The sequence below is a fragment of the Xyrauchen texanus genome, chromosome 48 (assembly GCF_025860055.1).
Source record: "Xyrauchen texanus isolate HMW12.3.18 chromosome 48, RBS_HiC_50CHRs, whole genome shotgun sequence".
Taxonomy (NCBI): Eukaryota; Metazoa; Chordata; class Actinopteri; order Cypriniformes; family Catostomidae; genus Xyrauchen; species Xyrauchen texanus.
Window position 1 is genome coordinate 617303 of NC_068323.1, and position 20000 is coordinate 637302.

General features: G+C 40.9%; 3 protein-coding genes across 6 annotated transcripts in view; 2 read left to right on the top strand and 1 right to left on the bottom strand.

Annotated features, from left to right (window-relative positions):
* Positions 1-3025: 3025 nt before the first annotated feature.
* On the bottom strand, positions 3026-12753 carry LOC127639637 (ADP-ribosylation factor-like protein 8A). Its single transcript, XM_052121764.1, has 7 exons — positions 12467-12753; positions 8883-8963; positions 8677-8750; positions 8439-8532; positions 8280-8347; positions 7046-7116; positions 3026-5905 (listed from the first exon to the last, which is right to left on the bottom strand). The coding sequence occupies exons 1-7, from the start codon at positions 12587-12589 to the stop codon at positions 5856-5858; spliced, it is 561 nt and encodes a 186-aa protein (XP_051977724.1). The 5' UTR covers positions 12590-12753; the 3' UTR covers positions 3026-5855.
* A 433-nt stretch (positions 12754-13186) lies between these two features.
* LOC127639636 (bombesin receptor-activated protein C6orf89 homolog) lies at positions 13187-17926 on the top strand. Its single transcript, XM_052121763.1, has 5 exons — positions 13187-13451; positions 15709-16044; positions 16269-16404; positions 17233-17392; positions 17474-17926. The coding sequence occupies exons 2-5, from the start codon at positions 15767-15769 to the stop codon at positions 17545-17547; spliced, it is 648 nt and encodes a 215-aa protein (XP_051977723.1). The 5' UTR covers positions 13187-13451; positions 15709-15766; the 3' UTR covers positions 17548-17926.
* Positions 17927-19645: 1719 nt separating this feature from the next.
* Positions 19646-20000, top strand: part of znf76 (zinc finger protein 76) — a 10593-nt gene continuing 10238 nt past the window's right edge. For 3 of the 4 annotated variants that reach the window (XM_052121740.1, XM_052121741.1, XM_052121742.1), the window contains exon 1: positions 19713-19907. In XM_052121740.1, coding sequence (XP_051977700.1) covers positions 19857-19907 — 51 coding nt within the window. In that variant the 5' untranslated portion in view covers positions 19713-19856. The other variant, XM_052121743.1, reaches the window with a different exon arrangement.

The window sequence follows — 20000 nt, forward strand, 5'->3', positions numbered from 1 at the left end:
TGCTATTAGTCAACAGTGTCAAATTTACCTCATTTTTTATTTTTCAAACAGTATAAAACACTGTATAGTGTCCAGGTAAGTAACAAATATCAGTTTGGTAAATTTGCTAAAATAAATTCTCCTAAACTCTTTTGAAGTTACTTGGAAGTCCTTAAAGGACAAAAATATCCATGTCAAAAAACTGCCATAATATTATATATTAACCAACATCAGTCCTGATTATAACTATCAAATATACATTCATTTTCAGGATTATAACCCTTTAAATACCAGTTTGTTTACATAATGCCTCTGTTGTTTTTATATATACACACACACACACAAAATTACCCCACAAATACACACCTTTGGAAAAATGTATGCCGCTGGCGTTAACAAACAAAATGATCGAAAAAAGCAAAAATGAATAAGAAAAAAATGTCCCCCCAAAAATATTTTATGTATATATATATAATAATAAAAATGAGAAGTATAATATGAATAAGGGCAATTTTTACCCCAATATTGTGACAATTGGTGGCACTTTTGGCCCATTAATTGTTGACCCTGATAGTAATACTTGGGTACATGTAATTCACACCGATGAAGAATATAGGCCTAATAACGGAGTGAAGTTCCGTCAGTGGCCACACGGGGTCAGGCGAGAGCATCATTCACTCACTGCCATCACTGCATCTTCTGGAGCTTTCAAACCCACAGAATTATAATTACTCCGTTTATTAGACTCTTACAATTATGTTTAGTGTATTATTTTGACTAGTTTTATTTGTTGGGTCAGCTGAGGCGAATAATAACACAGTGAAGATGATGAAGATGAGCCTGATGGAGTCTTCCTCACCCTCACGCGAGCTCGCAGCCCATCACCCAGTGGAGGAGTATGATGAAAGCCTCCTGACCCAAACGCATCATGCGTAGAGAGTCCTGATGGCTTCTTCACCACACCTCGGACCTTCAACGGGGCTCTGCGGGTTCATAACCCGTTATACCCGCTGACGGAGGAGTGGTACTGCGCGTGCGCGGTCATGATGTTGTATCTGCTCGCGTTCTCGGTGGGTGTCGTGGGGAATCTCGCGCTCATGTGTATCATGTGGCACAATCATTACCTGAAGAACACGTGGAACTGTGTGCTGGCCAGTCTGGCCCTCTGTCTGCCATCGTGATCTTCAACGAGCTCACCAAGAGAGGACTGATGGGGATCTGTCCTGCAGAATAGTGCCATATGTGTATCTTAACTTTTAAAACGTTAGTGTATTAAAATGTCCTTCGAATCGTTGGGGTAAATCGCTCAGTCTTTCTGAATGTCTTAGTTACTTGTTGAGATACTGAGATGAAAGCGTTACACCCTAATGTATTCTCACCCTTACTAAACCGTATACTTGGGCAAAAGCATTGACGGTATCAGATGTGAATATCATGGAACTTTGAGTTTCCATATGTTAAATGAGTTTCATTCACATGCAATAGTATTTACATGGTTCTCCACAGTAATTAAAGGAACACTATGGCATTACCACAGTACATATGAACCCTGGTATTACCATGGTAAATATATAAACATGCTAATATCATGTACCATGTCCAAAATGTTTTTTATATCATGGTATCTTTCCAAAAAAACATGGTACTCTCTTGGTAAATGTCCAATAAATATGGTAGTATTATGTATCATGTCCAAAAAACATGGTGATGTCATGTTAAATTTAGTAAAAATATGTTATTATATGTAACATGGTATTATCAATGCCATGTTAAATATCCCAAACGCGTTAGTACCATGGTAAGTGTCCAAAAACACGGTATGGCCGTGTGAAATATCCCAAACGCGGTACTACCGTGGTAAGTGTCCAAAAACACGGTATGGCCGTGTGAAATATCCCAAACGCGGTACTACCGTGGTAAGTGTCCAAAAACACGGTATGGCCGTGTGAAATATCCCAAACGCGGTACTACCGTGGTAAGTGTCCAAAAACACGGTACGGCCGTGTGAAATATCCCAAACGCGGTACTACCGTGGTAAGTGTCCAAAAACACGGTACGGCCGTGTGAAATATCCCAAACGCGGTACTACCGTGGTAAGTGTCCAAAAACACGGTACGGCCGTGTGAAATATCCCAAACGCGGTACTACCGTGGTAAGTGTCCAAAAACGGTACGGCGTGTGAAATATCCCAAGCGGTACTACCGTGGTAAGTGTCCAAAAACGGTACGGCCGTGTGAAATATCCCAAGCGGTACTACCCTGGTAAGTGTCCAAAACACGGTACGGCCGTGTGAAATATCCCAAGCGGTACTACCCTGGTAAGTGTCCAAAACACGGTACTGCCGTTAAATATCCCAAAGCGGTACTACCGTGGTAAGTGTCCAAAAACACGGTACTGCCGTGTTAAATATCCCAAACGCGTTACTACCGTGGTAAGTGACCAAAAACACGGTACTGCCGTGTTAAATATCCCAAACGCGGTACTACCGTGGTAAGTGTCCAAAAACACGGTACTGCCGTGTTAAATATCCCAAACGCGTTACTACCGTGGTAAGTGTCCAAAAACACGGTACTGCCGTGTTAAATATCCCAAACGCGGTACTACCATGGGAAGTGTCCAAAAACACGGTACGGCCGTGTTAAATATCCCAAACGCGGTACTACCATGGGAAGTGTCCAAAAACACGGTACGGCCGTGTGAAATATCCCAAACGCGGTACTACCATGGAAGTGTCCAAAAACACGGTACTGCCAATAGTTTTCTGAGAGCGCATAAACGTGATATTGAGGACGTGGCATTAATGACATTTACTTAAAACCGAAGCGGAAATATTTCTATAAATTTTTTATTTAATCTTAAAAACTATGTTGAAAAATAACATAAGAAAGTAACGTCAACCGTTAACCGCTTTGAGACACGATTTGTTCTCCCCAAAACAGACGGTACACAATACACATATTCAATGGAAACATTATGAGAATATAATTCACACTTATTTATGCCTTCTAATTCATTTTGACCGAAGAAAACAACAAGCGTATGTCTGAGAGGGAAATCATTTAATTTTCATTTTTAAATAATCTGTAATTAACAATAATAACATGTACAGTTATCACCGCCAGGACGAGAGAATAAAAAGAGTTCAAATGAAACATTTAAATGAACAAGTCTTCTGTAGAAACACTTCTGTCAACCTCTTTAAAAAGTTACTTTCTGATAAATATAAAGAGGACAACACGTTCTGTAATGAACATTACTGGGCTCGGTTCAGTTTCATTATACAGTTATTATGGAAACCGGTTCCATCCCATAATGAGTCATGCAGGGGGACGTAAGCGTAATATTACCTTATTCCCCCAAGCAAAAAAACAACAACACTGATACAAACAATTAAAACAATGGCGATTTAAATAAACATTATGGCCACTTAATACAAAACAAAATAAAAAAAATAATCAAATGAACACAAACACCTCATTAAGTTGTAGTTTAACGTTAGTAATGTACCGTTCAGAGATCAGAGTGTAATATTGTGTCTATGCTGCGAGCGAGTGATGCAATGCGACAAACAACAGTAGTGTCTACGCTGCAAGCACACAACTTCGTTAAACCAATTCGACTTTCTTATGTGTCTGTTACGTCGCAGATAACTTCGTTATCGTCTTTGTCAAGTACGTACATTTTGTTACGTCAAAGCTGATTTCGATATGAGACTTTGTGACGTTGATTTAGTAATAATGCAAGCGCGAGATACTTCACTAAAGTTCATCTTGTTACGTAACTTTTCTGTAATGTTCAACAAAATGTAACCAAAACAAATGGACTCCGTTACGCAAGTTTGTAAATTACGTCAAAGCTGATTTCATTACGAAACTTTGTGATGTTGATTTAGTAATAATGCAAGCGCGAGATACTTTGCTAAAGTTTGTTATGTAACTTTTCTGTAACGTTCAACAAAATTGACTCCGTTACGCAAGTTTGTAAATTACGTTGAAGTTGATTTCATTACGAAACTTTGTGACGTTGATTTAGTTATAATGCAAGCGCGAGATAATTCGCTAAAGTTTGTTATGTAACGTTCAACAAAATCGACTCCATTACGCAAGTTTGTAAATTACGTTGAAGTTAATTTCAGTACGAAACTTTGTGACGTTGATTTAGTTACAATGCAAGCGCGAGAGACTTTGTTAACTTTTATGTAAGAATCAACTAAATGTAATCAACAAATCGTCTGTTAAGCAAGTTTATACATTTTGTTACGTCAATGTCAATTTCGGCGTGTGACTTGATGACTTCGTTATAATTAAAGCGTGAGAGATTTTGCTCAACGACTTAGTTACAAAACTTTCTCTACGTCAACTTTGCGGGGAAAATAAATCTGCTAATCTGTGACTTCGTTAACTTCATAAACAACTTTTATTCAATTTATACAGAAATTTACCATGGCAACCATATTGGCTAAATTGCCATGGTAACCATCATTACATAACATCGGCACTTCAAATTCGTAAACAACTTTGTAATCTTTGTGGCGTAACTTCGTTTTGTTAATTTCGTAAAATCTACGAAGATCGTATCGATTTGTTGCATCACGTCACTTTTAGCAAAGACAAACACTAGTGACACTGTACACCGAAATAAAACTGCAACATTAGCAAATAAACAATCGAATACAAAATTATAACGAATAACAAATCAACAGAACAAACTGCGGTTTATTAAGTAATTGTTTTTCTATTCTACATGACAGCATGTTTCATGCACACAAACACTCACACATTCACGCACACACAATCCGTTTGCTCAGACTGCTGTGAATATGAGTGGGACCTTCATTATTATTATTATAGGACGCTAATCACAATCGGACAAACACTGTAACGATCAGTAGGGAGATTTCTTTTGGTTTAAGTTGCTATTTACACAATCCAGTTCAAAAACGCTAAAAAATAAACCGTAAAAGCATAGCGAAAATAAAATGTGCATATATATATTATCCAACAGAGGCCAAAAACGTCCACAGATGCGACAAAACGAAATTGGCTGTAAACGAAACAATTAAGCAAGTAAATTAATAAGATGCCTGCTTCGATAACCACGACGAACTCAAAACCGTTCTGATGAAACACTCATATCTGCCGAATAAACCCATGTTAACATAACACAGAGTCCAGATGCGATCAAACAAGTTTCCGACGACGTGCGATTAGCCCGTCCACACTGAACATGAAACGGTTGCGCGACGTTTCAGTCCGTGACGAAAGAGAAACTTTCTCGAAGACACACATGTGCTAGAATGAATTGTGAGTGTAGTAATAAACTGAAAGCAGCATCTGATACCGTTACTGTATTGCATCTCGTCAGGGATCAAATAAGTCCAATGCTAATAACGTTCGTCGAAACACTGACGCGTTCAAAACAGACCTTCCTAAAGCTCAACATATGCAGCCGACACCATGGGAATGGTTACTATGACAACCCACCGTTGTCATTCGGCGGTGTGCGTGAAACTCAGATTAAATTACAGAGTACTTTTTAATGCTACAAATCAGATTAATGCAAGTCATGTGACCGTGATTTCACTTCGCTCATTCACAAAGAACTGACTGGACGCGATCTCTGAGCAAACACGGCAAACGATTCGCGTAAATGAAACATCACGTGTCACACATCGATCAAAACGCATTCGCACTTAATGATGAACTGTAAAAAAAACACATTCAAATAATTAAAAAAGAAACTTCCGATGACGTAAATAATAATATCTCTTAGTATGTAAGAACAGAGGGAGGGGCGGATGTGTGTTTAGAATCAAGAGCGCCTAAAATAAGGTTGGTCACATGATGCTGTTCCTCCAATTAGACGCCGCCGCCGCCTCAGCTCCGCCTGATTCGTGAGTGTTGGATCAGCCACTGTAGTGTGATGTCTAGAACAGAGAACATTACAACAGCTCTAGTGGAATAAAGACCTTCGTAAACTAGAGGTAGACCGATATAGCGGTTGAACCGACTGATCGGTGCCGATAGTGGAGAATATATAGGCCAGGGGTCGGCAACCTATGTCACGTGGAGGGGTAATCACTGGCACGCCAACAACGGCGAGAGAGTAGACTATTTTATTTAAATTCTTAATGTAATCCTTCCTCATGACCTCAGTGTGACAAGACTGCAGTACACCCAACAGACTCGTGCAAGACATTCGCGCATCACGAGCCGGCAGCGCTTCACTTACGGTTATTCGCGCGAGTAAACGCACCCGCTTTGCTTCGGTCAGGCTGTGTGATCATGAGGAAGGATTACATCAGCATGACATAATATAAGAATTATTTATGATCCCACAGAATCAACCAAAAAGGTTCCCGACCCCTGATTTAGGCTATAACAAGTCTATGTCAATTTCATAACAAAAATCCCGGATCATTTTCGGCTTGTTTATTGTTTTTTCTCCCCAGTTTGGAACGCCCAATTCCAGCCACTTAGTAGGTCCTCATGGTGGCGCGGTTACTCGCCTCAATCCGGGTGGTGGAGGACGAGTCTCAGTTGCCTCCGCGTGTGAGACCATCAATCGGCGCATCTGATCACGTGACTCGTTGTGCATGACACCGCGGAGACTCACAGCATGTGGAGACTCATGCTACTCTCCACGATCCACACACAACTCACCACACGCCCCATTGAGAGAACCACTAATCACCACCACGAGGAGGTTACCCCATGTGACTCTACCCTCCCTAGCAACCGGGATAATTTGGTTACCCCATGTGACTCTACCCTCCCTAGCAACCGGGACAATTTGGTTACCCCATGTGACTCTACCCTCCCTAGCAACTGGGACAATTTGGTTACCCCATGTGACTCTACCCTCCCTAGCAACTGGGACAATTTGGTTACCCCATGTGACTCTACCCTCCCTAGCAACTGGGACAATTTGGTTACCCCATGTGACTCTACCCTCCCTAGCAACCGGCCCAATTTGGTGGCTAAGGAGACCTGACTTCAGTTATCAGTATAGCAAAACCCACAATCGGTCGACCTCTGAACACATGTGGTAGTATTCGTAATCTTACCAATGTTGTCCTTCTCCTTACAGGAAATGGAGTAACAGCAGATCTCTCTGTCCTGAATGGCCGACAGATTCCTGTAGATCAGAAACATCTCAGATCGAGGCTTTAAAGAGAGCATTTGTGCCATCACGCAAACCGCATCACGCAATAAGTTATTTCTATGATTAACATTAAAGTACATAACGCAATTGGAATTTAACCGCTACACATTTACTTTATGAACTACTTTTTACTCTTTATTTTGGAGTTTCTTTTTAAAATGACTTCAAAATTCTACATTTTGTCTGGTGTTTAAATTAACGGCTGTTACTAAATATCACTTAATTAATTAATATACACAGAAATATATATTAACAAATTTAACGTGTAGGCTTATACCTTTAATATATCTACAGTTATATACTATACAATGTATAAAGTACATTTATATATACATAAATAAAAAACAAGTTTCTAATATAATTGTTTATCTGTTTTAATTTATATCCTATTCATATTTTTTACTAAATCTTGCGACACCATTACTCGAGTCTGTCTTCGATCATGGGTTCGAATATTGATACTTTCGCCGTTGGGTAAATTACTCAAAACTAGTAGTCCACTACTAAATACTGTAATGTGATTACTTTACTGATTACTTCATGGAACAAGTAATCACGGTACAAATTATTTTACTTTCAAGTTACTTTTTAAAACAATTAACTGTAATCTGATTAAAATAGTCATTAGTAACTAAAGTATGTAATTTCACTGAACACAATTGCAAAAATAACGTTGTTTAATAACTTTGTTTTCCAAAACAGTTCTTAATACACCCCCCACCTGCCATTGGTCAGACAAAGAGATAGCCCCGCCCCCGACTCATGCCATTGGATGAGTAATGTTATGGGGCGGGCCTAAGCGGGTCACTCTAAACAAACAGGAATTTAAGTGCCACAGAAATAGTTTAAAGTTGAAAAAGTGACTTTAAAGTGAGATTACAGTCACTATTTACTTTGTAATCAGATTACACCCAACACTATACGTGACCTTTTCCGTGAACACAGGAATCCACAATAATCTCAGACAACTCCAGTTATTCCAATCAAATCCGCTCTCGTCTCTGAAGAACGACATTAGCTGTAATGGTTTGAAGATCTACTGTAGGTCATGTCGTCTTAGCCGTATCGAGCGACGTTTGAAGACTCCAGAAACAACTAGATCTCAACTCACACACACACAGGAGTCCAGAACTCACATTCTCTCGATCAGTTCCTTCTCGTCCAGAGCTCCGGGAAGATCTCGCTTATTGCCCAAAACAAGAACCTGAGTGAGGACAGCAGAGCGTAATCAGTGTAAGACATGCCGACGGACATATAATGAAGAAACGGTAATAAACAGTGTTTGTGTTCCTCACAGGAATGCCCTGCAGCTGTGGTTTATCTAACAAGTTGTGAAGTTCATTCTTGGACGCCTCGATCTTCTCCGGGTCGGCCGCATCAACCATATACCTGAAAGTCCGACAGATGGGGAGTTAACCTACATGTTATGGGATGTGTGTTTGTGGAATCAGGTAGAATGATATGCCATCATTATGCCATGTGTACAGTAACACGTGTAACAACATGATGAGATTTTGCTCATAAGAAACTCACACTATAGCGCTAACTCCACGACAGTACCTCTCCCACATACTCCTGAAGCGCGGCTGTCCTCCGATATCCCACAACTGCAACACAGACATACAAACACACACACACACACACACACACTTTACATGAACGGAGTTGCACATTTAAGGATTGCACAAAAAATGTGGGACACAGCTAAACACTGCACGTATTCTGAAACACCTCCTGACCTTGATGGTGACGTTACCCTTGGTGATTTTACGCATGTTAAAGCCGACTGTAGGGATCATATCCTCACTGAACTGACCCGACTGGAGAGAGAGAGAGAGAGACATACATTAACTGTGTTTCTCTATGGGAATACTCCAGCACTGCTGTTCAGGATGTGATGTCATCCAAGATGGACTGATTCGAGACAGTAAAATCTGACTCAACCGTCCCGTCCTGAACACTAAACATCCCAACAGCTCACTGCAGGTGCTGATGTGATTTACAATCCCTAAACGGATGAATTTATACACCTTCTTGATTGTGAGTTTGTCATGCTGGTTGAATTCTTATCAGTTTATCAGATTAAACTGATATCAAAAAACATTGCACAGAATACCTGATGCTGACTGGCCGAGCACTATATCAGTTTTTTTGATTGATGGATGTCAGAAAGATATCAGAAATGCTTGTCAAGATGTTCCAATTCAATACAATGAGACTGAATTTAGCTGTATCTGATACATTGTGTCTGATCTGATGACGCTGTATCTGATGCATTGTGTCTGATCTGATGACGCTGTATCTGATGCATTGTGTCTGATCTGATGACGCTGTATCTGATACATTGTGTCTGATGACGCTGTATCTGATGCATTGTGTCTGATCTGATGACGCTGTATCTGACGCATTGTGTCTGATCTGATGACGCTGTATCTGATGCATTGTGTCTGATGTGATGACGCTGTATCTGATGCATTGTGTCTGATCTGATGACGCTGTATCTGATACATTGTGTCTGATCTGATGACGCTGTATCTGATGCATTGTGTCTGATCTGATGACGCTGTATCTGACGCATTGTGTCTGATCTGATGACGCTGTATCTGATGCATTGTGTCTGATGTGATGACGCTGTATCTGATGCATTGTGTCTGATCTGATGACGCTGTATCTGATACATTGTGTCTGATCTGATGACGCTGTATCTGATGCATTGTGTCTGATCTGATGACGCTGTATCTGATGCATTGTGTCTGATCTGATGACGCTGTATCTGATGCATTGTGTCTGATCTGATGACGCTGTGTCTGATGCATTGTGTCTGATCTGATGACGCTGTATCTGATGCATTGTGTCTGATCTGATGACGCTGTATCGGGTGCATTGTGTCTGATCTGATGACGCTGTATCTGATGCATTGTGTCTGATCTGATGACGCTGTATCGGGTGCATTGTGTCTGATCTGATGACGCTGTATCGGGTGCATTGTGTCTGATCTGATGACGCTGTATCTGATGCATTGTGTCTGATCTGATGACGCTGTATCTGATGCATTGTGTCTGATCTGATGACGCTGTATCGGGTGCATTGTGTCTGATCTGATGACGCTGTATCGGGTGCATTGTGTCTGATCTGATGACGCTGTATCTGATGCATTGTGTCTGATCTGATGACGCTGTATCGGGTGCATTGTGTCTGATCTGATGACGCTGTATCTGATGCATTGTGTCTGATCTGATGACGCTATATCTGATGCATTGTGTCTGATGTGATGACGCTGTATCTGATGCATTGTGTCTGATCTGATGACGCTGTATCTGATGCATTGTGTCTGATCTGATGACGCTGTATCTGATGCATTGTGTCTGATCTGATGACGCTGTATCTGATGCATTGTGTCTGATCTGATGACGCTGTATCTGATGACGCTGTATCTGATGCATTGTGTCTGATCTGATGACGCTGTATCGGGTGCATTGTGTCTGATCTGATGACGCTGTATCGGGTGCATTGTGTCTGATCTGATGACGCTGTATCGGGTGCATTGTGTCTGATCTGATGACGCTGTATCTGATGCATTGTGTCTGATCTGATGACGCTGTATCTGATGCATTGTGTCTGATCTGATGACGCTGTATCTGATGCATTGTGTCTGATCTGATGACGCTGTATCTGATGCATTGTGTCTGATCTGATGACGCTGTATCTGATGCATTGTGTCTGATCTGATGACGCTGTATCTGATGCATTGTGTCTGATGTGATGACGCTGTATCTGATGCATTGTGTCTGATCTGATGACGCTGTATCTGACACATTGTGTCTGATCTGATGACGCTGTATCTGACACATTGTGTCTGATCTGATGATGCTGTATCTGACACATTGTGTCTGATCTGATGATGCTGTATCTGACACATTGTGTCTGATCTGATGATGCTGTATCTGACACATTGTGTCTGATCTGATGATGCTGTATCTGACACATTGTGTCTGATCTGATGATGCTGTATCTGACACATTGTGTCTGATCTGATGATGCTGTATCTGACGCATTGTGTCTGATCTGATGACGCTGTATCTGTTACATTGTGTCTGATGTGATGACGCTGTATCTGATGCATTGTGTCTGATCTGATGATGCTGTATCTGACACATTGTGTCTGATCTGATGATGCTGTATCTGACACATTGTGTCTGATCTGATGACGCTGTATCTGACGCATTGTGTCTGATCTGATGACGCTGTATCTGTGGCATTGTGTCTGATGTGATGACGCTGTATCTGATGCATTGTGTCTGATCTGATGATGCTGTATCTGACACATTGTGTCTGATCTGATGATGCTGTATCTGACACATTGTGTCTGATCTGATGATGCTGTATCTGACACATTGTGTCTGATCTGATGATGCTGTATCTGTTACATTGTGTCTGATGTGATGACGCTGTATCTGATGCATTGTGTCTGATCTGATGACGCTGTATCTGACGCATTGTGTCTGATCTGATGACGCTGTATCTGATGCATTGTGTCTGATCTGATGACGCTGTATCTGATGCATTGTGTCTGATCTGATGACACTGTATCTGACACATTGTATCTGACACATTGTGTCTGATCTGATGATGCTGTATCTGACACATTGTGTCTGATCTGATGACGCTGTATCTGATGCATTGTGTCTGATCTGATGACGCTGTATCTGACACATTGTGTCTGATCTGATGACGCTGTATCTGACGCATTGTGTCTGATCTGATGATGCTGTATCTGACACATTGTGTCTGATCTGATGATGCTGTATCTGACGCATTGTGTCTGATCTGATGACGCTGTATCTGATGCATTGTGTCTGATCTGATGACGCTGTATCTGATGCATTGTGTCTGATGTGATGACGCTGTATCTGATGCATTGTGTCTGATCTGATGACACTGTATCTGACACATTGTGTCTGATCTGATGATGCTGTATCTGACACATTGTGTCTGATCTGATGACGCTGTATCTGTTACATTGTGTCTGATCTGATGATGCTGTATCTTATTCGTTTTGTGCTCTATCTAAACATTGTCTGAACTGATATATCGCATGTGATCTAATGACGCTGTATGTGTTACAATGTATTTGTTCAAATGATGATGTATCCGATGCATCGTATCTGATCAGATGATGCTTTATCAAATAGATTGTCTGATCAGATGATGTCGTGTTCGATATAATGTGTCTGATCGCGCTACAACACGGATCGCAGCGTGAATGACCCGTTACTCGACTGAGGCCTATAATGAAATGAGACACAGGAAACAGCTTGATTACCGCAATCACGTTGACAAATGTGGTTTTTCCTGAGTACTGCAGGCCGACCAGCGTCAGCTCCATCTCCTCCTTCCAGAATAACGCCTTGAACCAGTCCAGCAGCTTGTTAAATAACGCGATCATGATGAACGGCGCTCGGTTTGTGTGTAGGTTCGTGCTGTCGCGGTCCGGGATCTGCTCTTCACAGCTCGTTCTTCCTTATTGGGTGGGGTTTCACATCCATGCACAGCTGATCCAAACAATGCGGGACACGGCCATGCGCGCTCCCGTTCAGCACGCAGGCGCGCCCTCTGCTGGATGCACACAGGTGACGTCATGGTATAATACATAACGTTTCTCCTCAGAAAAATCTAAACGATCTAATGATAACACTTATGTCATATTAAGCACTATTTTACAGGAATAAAATAATGATGTAGGTCTATGAACCTCATCATTACAATTTATTATAAAAATCCAGAGAATATCCTTTAAAAATAAATATGTACAAATTATAATATACATAATTAATGACAATAGTTAACCGACTGTTTGTTTATAATAAAAACAAATGGTATTTATGTTAATGTACACATACAAATTTGAGATTATATCATTTGCCATGAACGTAAACACGTTGAACGAATGCTTTAGAGTTAAATAAATGTTGTTATTTTAAGTTTATATTTAAATAGATGAAGGTTTAATCGTTTAAAATTATGTTTATGGAGTTATTTATACATTAATCTTATCATTTACAACGACACGTTCAGTTGTTTTTCTCCACGAGTAAAATAAAACGGAAATAATAACTATAAAATAGCATGTGTTTTTTTATGATTTTATATATTCACGTGAAGTTATTTTGATGGATTTGTTTTTAATTGTGTTGAAAGTGTTGAATCTGCTGCTGTGAATGTGTCGCGGTTTAGACCGCGCCAACAGTGTGATCATTAATGTTTGTGGTGAATTAATCATCAAATCAATAACTCGATCGGATGTGACGGTAAGATGATTATTTATGTTATAGAGGAGTGTTCGTGAAGATAGAGGCCCATAGAGTTGTTTGATAGCTGATAGTATGAGGAAGATTTCACTAATATTGTTGTTTGTTTGTGCTTATGATGAAATATGTTACAGAATTCACCGATCATGGACGCAAACGCGTTTTCACGTGATTTGGGAGAGAAAGTAAACACCAAGAACTACACACATACACCATTACACTCATAAACATCACATATCTGACACACACTAACTGACTCACAACACTCACTGACACACACTCACTCACTGACACACACACACACTCACTGACACACACTCACACCCACTGACTCACACTCACACACACACACACACACACACACTGACTTACACTCACTCACTGACTCACACACACCCACTGACTCACACTCACACACACACACATTCACTCACACACACACACACACACACACGTAGTGTTTCCATGTTTTATGGGGACTTTCCATAGACATAATGGTTTTTATACTGTACAAACTTTATATTCTATCCCCTAAACCTAACCCTACCCCTAAACCTAACCCTCACAGAAAACTTTCTGCATTTTTACATTTTCAAAAAACATAATTTAGTATGATTTATAAGCTGTTTTCCTCATGGGGACCGACAAAATGTCCCCACAAGGTCAAACATTTCGGGTTTTACTATCCTTATGGGGACATTTGGTCCCCACAAAGTGATAAATACACGCTCACTGACACACACTCACTCACTGACTCACACACACACACACATTCACTGACACACACACACACTCACTGACTCACACACACTCACTGACTCACACACACACACTGACTCACACTCACTCACTGACTCACACACACACTCACTGACTCACACACACCCACTGACTTACACTCACTCACTGACTCACACACACACACATTCACTCACACACACACTCACTGACTCACACACACACACACTGACTCACACTCACACACTCACTCACTGACTCACACACACACACACACACTCACTGACTCACACACACACTCACTGACTCACACACACACTCACTGACTCACACTCACACACTCACTCACTGACTCACACACACTCACTCACTGACTCACACACACACTCACTGACTCACACACACTCACACACACACTCACTGACTCACACACACTCACACACACACTCACTGACTCACACACACACCCACTGACTTACACTCACACACATTCACTCACACACACACCCACTGTCTTACACACACACCCACTGACTTACACTCACTCACTGACTTACACACACACACACACACACACACACACACACTGTCTTACACACACACCCACTGACTTACACTCACTCACTGACTTACACACACACCCACTGACTTACACTCACTCACTGACTTACACACACACACACACACACACACTGTCTTACACACACACCCACTGACTTACACTCACTCACTGACTTACACACACACACACACACACACACACTGACACACACACACATCATGGGCTCATCCCTCAGTGAACCCTGTATATATGATAATTATCAGAGAGTGTAGATATTCTACTGCAGTCCGGTTATCATTATGGGATGTCCGAGAGAGAGATCGAGAAGTTCATCAAGCAGGTTTTAGAGATGAATGAACCTCGACGTGACCCGCCGCAGTTCCCCATCCTCAGAGCGACTGTCAATGCATTAAAACCACATGTGCTGTCAATCCAATCATTTACTCACCCTCATGCTGTCCCAAACCCGCATGACTTCTGAACTATTGATACATTTAAGGCAACGTCCACACTCATTCATTTGAGTTTCCAGTATATGGAGTCGTTAATGGAGGCGCTTCCGAAATGCTCCATGCTCCAAACGCCGTTCTAGTGTGGACGAGAGGTGTAAACGAAACTAAATGACTTCATTGTCAGACACATTTTGTACATTTTTTATATCGCCGATAAATGTTTATATTGGTGCTAAAAAAATTATTGCAGATAATTTTTTTTATTATTTTTTTTGCCGATAATTTTTTTTATTATTGCCGATAAATTATTATTTGTTTTTCTGATAAATTTTTATATTACCGATAAGGTTTTAAAGTGTAAATGCAGCAAATGAGACATTTGTTTGACGTGCGTCTGCTGTCGCTGCCCATCATGAAGAAATACAGTCTGCACGGTGAGACACGTGACGTGCTCTGAACACGCTTATCTCTGCGTGATCTTGCCTGACGTGTGTGTGTGCTGCAGGTTTTCATGAGTGGTGGGCAGCTGGTGTTCTGCAGACAGCGCAGGTGAACTGCTCCGCATGCGCAGACGTGACTGCAGTGCTGGAACTGACCCACAGTCTGAGCGAGTCTGTAGTGATGCACAGAGAAGCACAACCAGTGCTGCTGAAGGTACAGCCACGGCGTTTCTATCAAACTGCATGTCTCTGTCTCTCCTGTACGATTGTGTTTGTCAGGGTGGAGAGTCTGTGTCTCAGCGAGTGTGTCAGGAACAGTTTTCCTCCTATAATTCCAGATTCACAAGCGTCTCGCGGCCGGACACGTTCACGCAAACACCTGCCAACTTCACTGTAGTCCGGTAATGACGTTCCTGTTGTTTTCACACTAAATACCCATGATGCAATTCAGGTCAACATGAATTGTAAAGTGTGAAAGTTTGAAATGTAGTACCGTGTTTGCTTCACTTTTATAAAAAATGTTGGCGAATAGTTGCGCATTATACGTAATGAATAGCAGTGTACATGTATCCAGTGAAAGCGATGTATGAGTGTGAGAGTCATTGTTTGTCTGTCTCTTTCTTAGGAGTTTTACATCTAGTCACAGAGAGACGTTTCTTCAGTGGTTATTTCCTGATGCTGAGCTCTGCCCCCTGCTGGATAACACAGGAACTACACTGCAACACTGCCAACTGACTGACAACACAAGCTCCTGGAGCAGGGTCAGCAGCAGAATAACAATCAGAACACCTTAGCAACTGCATTGCAACAGGCTACAAAACAATCAGAACTACTTAGCAACTGCTTAGCAATGGGCTATACACCAATCAGAATTCCTTAGCAACTGCATTGCAACAGGCTACAAAACAATCAGAACTACTTAGCAACTGCTTAGCAATGGGCTATACACCAATCAGAATTCCTTAGCAACTGCATAGAAAAATGCTTAAAAAACAATTGAACTCCTTAGCAACTGCATTGCAACAGGCTACAAAACAATCAGAACTACTTAGCAACTGCAAAACATCAGGCTAAAAAACAATCAGAACTCCTTAGCAACTGCATAGCAACGGGCTATACACCAATCAGAATTCCTTAGCTACTGAATAGCATCAGGCTAAAAAACAATCAGAACTCCTTAGCAACTACATAACAACAGGCTAAATAACAATCAGAACTCCTTAGCAACTGCACAGCAACAGGCTAAATAACAATCAGAACTCCTTAGCAATGGCAGAGCAACAGGCTAAATAACAATAAGAATACCTTAGCAACTGCATCAGAACACCTTAGCAACTGCATAACAACAGGCTACAAAACAATCTAGAACTCCTAAGCAAACTGCATAGCTTCAGGCTAAAAACTATCAGAGCTCCTTAGCAACAAGCTAAATACTATCCGAACTCCTTAGCAACCGCATAGCATCAGGCTAAAAACAATGACACCTCCTTAGTACCTCTTTAGAAGCAGGTTAAAACCATTCAGAACACTTTTGCAACATCCACAACACCCCTAACTTCACAACTGTCCGTTTGCCACTCACATTTCAGAATGATGATCAGCTCTACTCAGCTTTGTTGTGTTGTAGAGAGTGCAGGTTCTGGGTTGGCTGGTTGTTGCTGACGGTTCTCCAGCCGTTTGGATTGTTCCTATTCAACAATGCCAAAAACACTGCAGCTCCTTCAACCTGTCTTGAACCAGGAGATACAGGTAACACACACACAGACTGTGATTGGCACAGACCTTCTGATTTGCTTCTTTAATAAGAACTGTGATGCTGTTGTCCTGCAGTGTACGCTGACCCGCTGATGGAGTTGTTTCCAGGCCGAGATCAGAACTTTGTATGTGACGTTCCAATGCTCTGAGACTCGTCTGTTCCAATGATGGTCATACTGAGTGTTAGACACGTCCCAGTGTCACCACATCACTTCCTGAGAGACTCAATAACAAACATCTACATCATCCACAGATCTCACAACCTTCTCCCTTTCAGAAGAGAATGGATTATTGGCTCTCTCATTAATCAATGTGGTCTTCTAACTCTAGTTCTTCTGCTCTCAGGTGTTGAATCTGCCCTTTGAGTCCAATAGCACCGAGTAAAGCAGACGTCAGCAGATATCAGGACCGTTTAAAAGAAAAATGACATTATAGTAGTTTTGCTGCCTTTATTTATGTGATTTTAATAAGGAAAAGATGTAGTGCAAAAAGAGAGTAACCAAAATATTTTTTTTACGTTACTGCAAAAATCACGATAAGATTTATGTATAATATATATATATATATATAATTAATTAATTTTGTATTGCCGAAATGAGAGAATATTTTTCGTGTTGCGGTTATAAGGTTGTATTTGAATAACGAATATGTTCATATTTTTTCGAGTTACAAAAATTAGCTTTTCATGTTATGAAATTTGGCAATGAAATATTTGTTAATCTTGAAAAAAATAAAAATCATTTTCAGATATTTATGTTTTGAATTTGGACTGAGGAATGACCCGGACATGTTCTTCGCGTGATTCATGCATCTGTCCGTCAATCTCTGATGCCTTTACTGACCAGCCAATCAAAGCACTTTAAATGTTTGTCGTCACCGGATGATGTCACAGCCTTTGACCGCTGCTTTCCACCAATCAGAGGCGATTGAATGTGATGACGTCATCATGTATGGTGATCGGCTTACGTTGATGGTTTTTCATAGACGGTTTTAATAGCTAATTAAGATGTTTATGTGATTATTACTGAAATGATTGATTGTGATTTACACCGTAAACAAATGCTGCTGTTCATAACTCGTGTTGTGTGTGTAATGACAGTTGAATGATCTGATCAGCACATCGCGTTCAGTTAACTAAAGCCATAATGAAAACACAAGGGAGGATTTTACTGTTTTACTGTCTTTGGCATGTTTTAGAAGTCCAACAGACACACAGTGAGGAGATATTCTTATTTATTTTTTATTATTAATTCTTTATTTTATTGCCAGGGAAGTGTAACGGAAATAACCTTAAACATTACAAGTCATAATAAAATAGGAAAACTCAAGGCAATAAAATACATTTTTAAACAAGATACATTAAACAGAGATAGTCTAAGCGGCTTTCTTGTTAAATGATAAACAAAGAGTAGAATAATTTAGATCGATACACTTCTATGTTCTAATTCAAGTTTGTACAGTATCTGCTCACTTCCGCTTCCGGGGCATCAGACTCGCAGAAGAAGCTGAAAGTGATGACAGAAGAGACTGTGGAGAATCTGCAGCTGTACTGTCGCAGTGCTGCCAGCAGGGGGCGCTCGATGTCTGCGTCAGCAGCAAATACATGAACATGAAACTGTGTGACACTTATGATCGGACATGACCCGTGCGTGCCACACCCAAAACAAGTACAGTAGACCAATATTTACTGTTTAATAAAATATTCATCAACACGTGTTATTTTGTGATTTTACTTCCATGATCTGTGCTGGCTTCTTGTGGACATCAACACAACACTGAAGCTGTTTGTAGTAATTTAAATATCAAATTATATTATTTAATTTGACTTTAAATTCTAAACGACTTATCTAGTAAACAATGACGTTAAACAAATAGGGTGGCAAAAGAAATCACACAAGACCTCAGAAAACTATTGTGGACCTCCACAAGTCTGATTCATTCTTGGGAGCAATTCCCAAACCCCTGTAGGTGACACGTTCATCTGTACAAACAATAGTACACAAGTATAAACACCATGTGACCGCACAGGAAGGAGACGCATTCTGTCTCCTAGAGATGAACGTAGTTTGTGTGAAAAGTGCAAATCAATCCCAGAACAACAGCAAAGGAGCTTGTGAAGATGCTGGAGGAAACAGGCAGACCATGATGTGGCAATGTTGAAGCATCAGCTGCCGCTGTGCTTGTGTTTCAGCGGCCTCTGCAGGCGGGAAGTGGAGCTGCAGCTGCGCATGCGTGTGTGTCGCTCTGTCTGCGTGTTTCAGCGCGTGTTTGTGTGTCTCGCGGTGCATGTCGGGCAGCTGGCGGTGGTGAGTATCCCAGAACCGCTCCTGTACAGAGAGAATGATGGGATAGTGGAGGACACACATGAGCGATATAAAGAGATACACATGCTAACGTTGTGCTATATCAATCTAAAGCTCAGTATTGTGTGTTCTGGTGTCCGTGTATGTGAATGTGAATGTGTGTGTGTGAGAGTGACACGAGGCCTGTGGCGTGTCCGTGTTTAAATGTAAACAATCTTACATAAGTAATGGTGCTTAGAAATGTACATTTAATATAGTATTCACATGAACTCCGAAGTACTTAAGACTACCATGGTATT

Bases quoted from the DNA above. Each gene is read 5' to 3' on its own strand.
- LOC127639637 (XM_052121764.1), bottom strand. From the start codon at position 12,589: ATGATCGCGTTATTTAACAAGCTGCTGGACTGGTTCAAGGCGTTATTC. The intron at 8,964-12,466 runs GTAATCAAGCTG...CTCTCTCTCCAG, and splicing joins CATTTGTCAACGTGATTGCG to TCGGGTCAGTTCAGTGAGGA. The intron at 8,533-8,676 runs GTGAGTTTCTTA...TCGGACTTTCAG, and splicing joins CGTGGAGTTAGCGCTATAGT to GTATATGGTTGATGCGGCCG.
- LOC127639636 (XM_052121763.1), top strand. From the start codon at position 15,767: ATGCGCAGACGTGACTGCAGTGCTGGAACTGACCCACAGTCTGAGCGA. The intron at 16,405-17,232 runs GTCAGCAGCAGA...CTCACATTTCAG, and splicing joins ACACAAGCTCCTGGAGCAGG to AATGATGATCAGCTCTACTC. The intron at 17,393-17,473 runs GTAACACACACA...GTTGTCCTGCAG, and splicing joins TCTTGAACCAGGAGATACAG to TGTACGCTGACCCGCTGATG.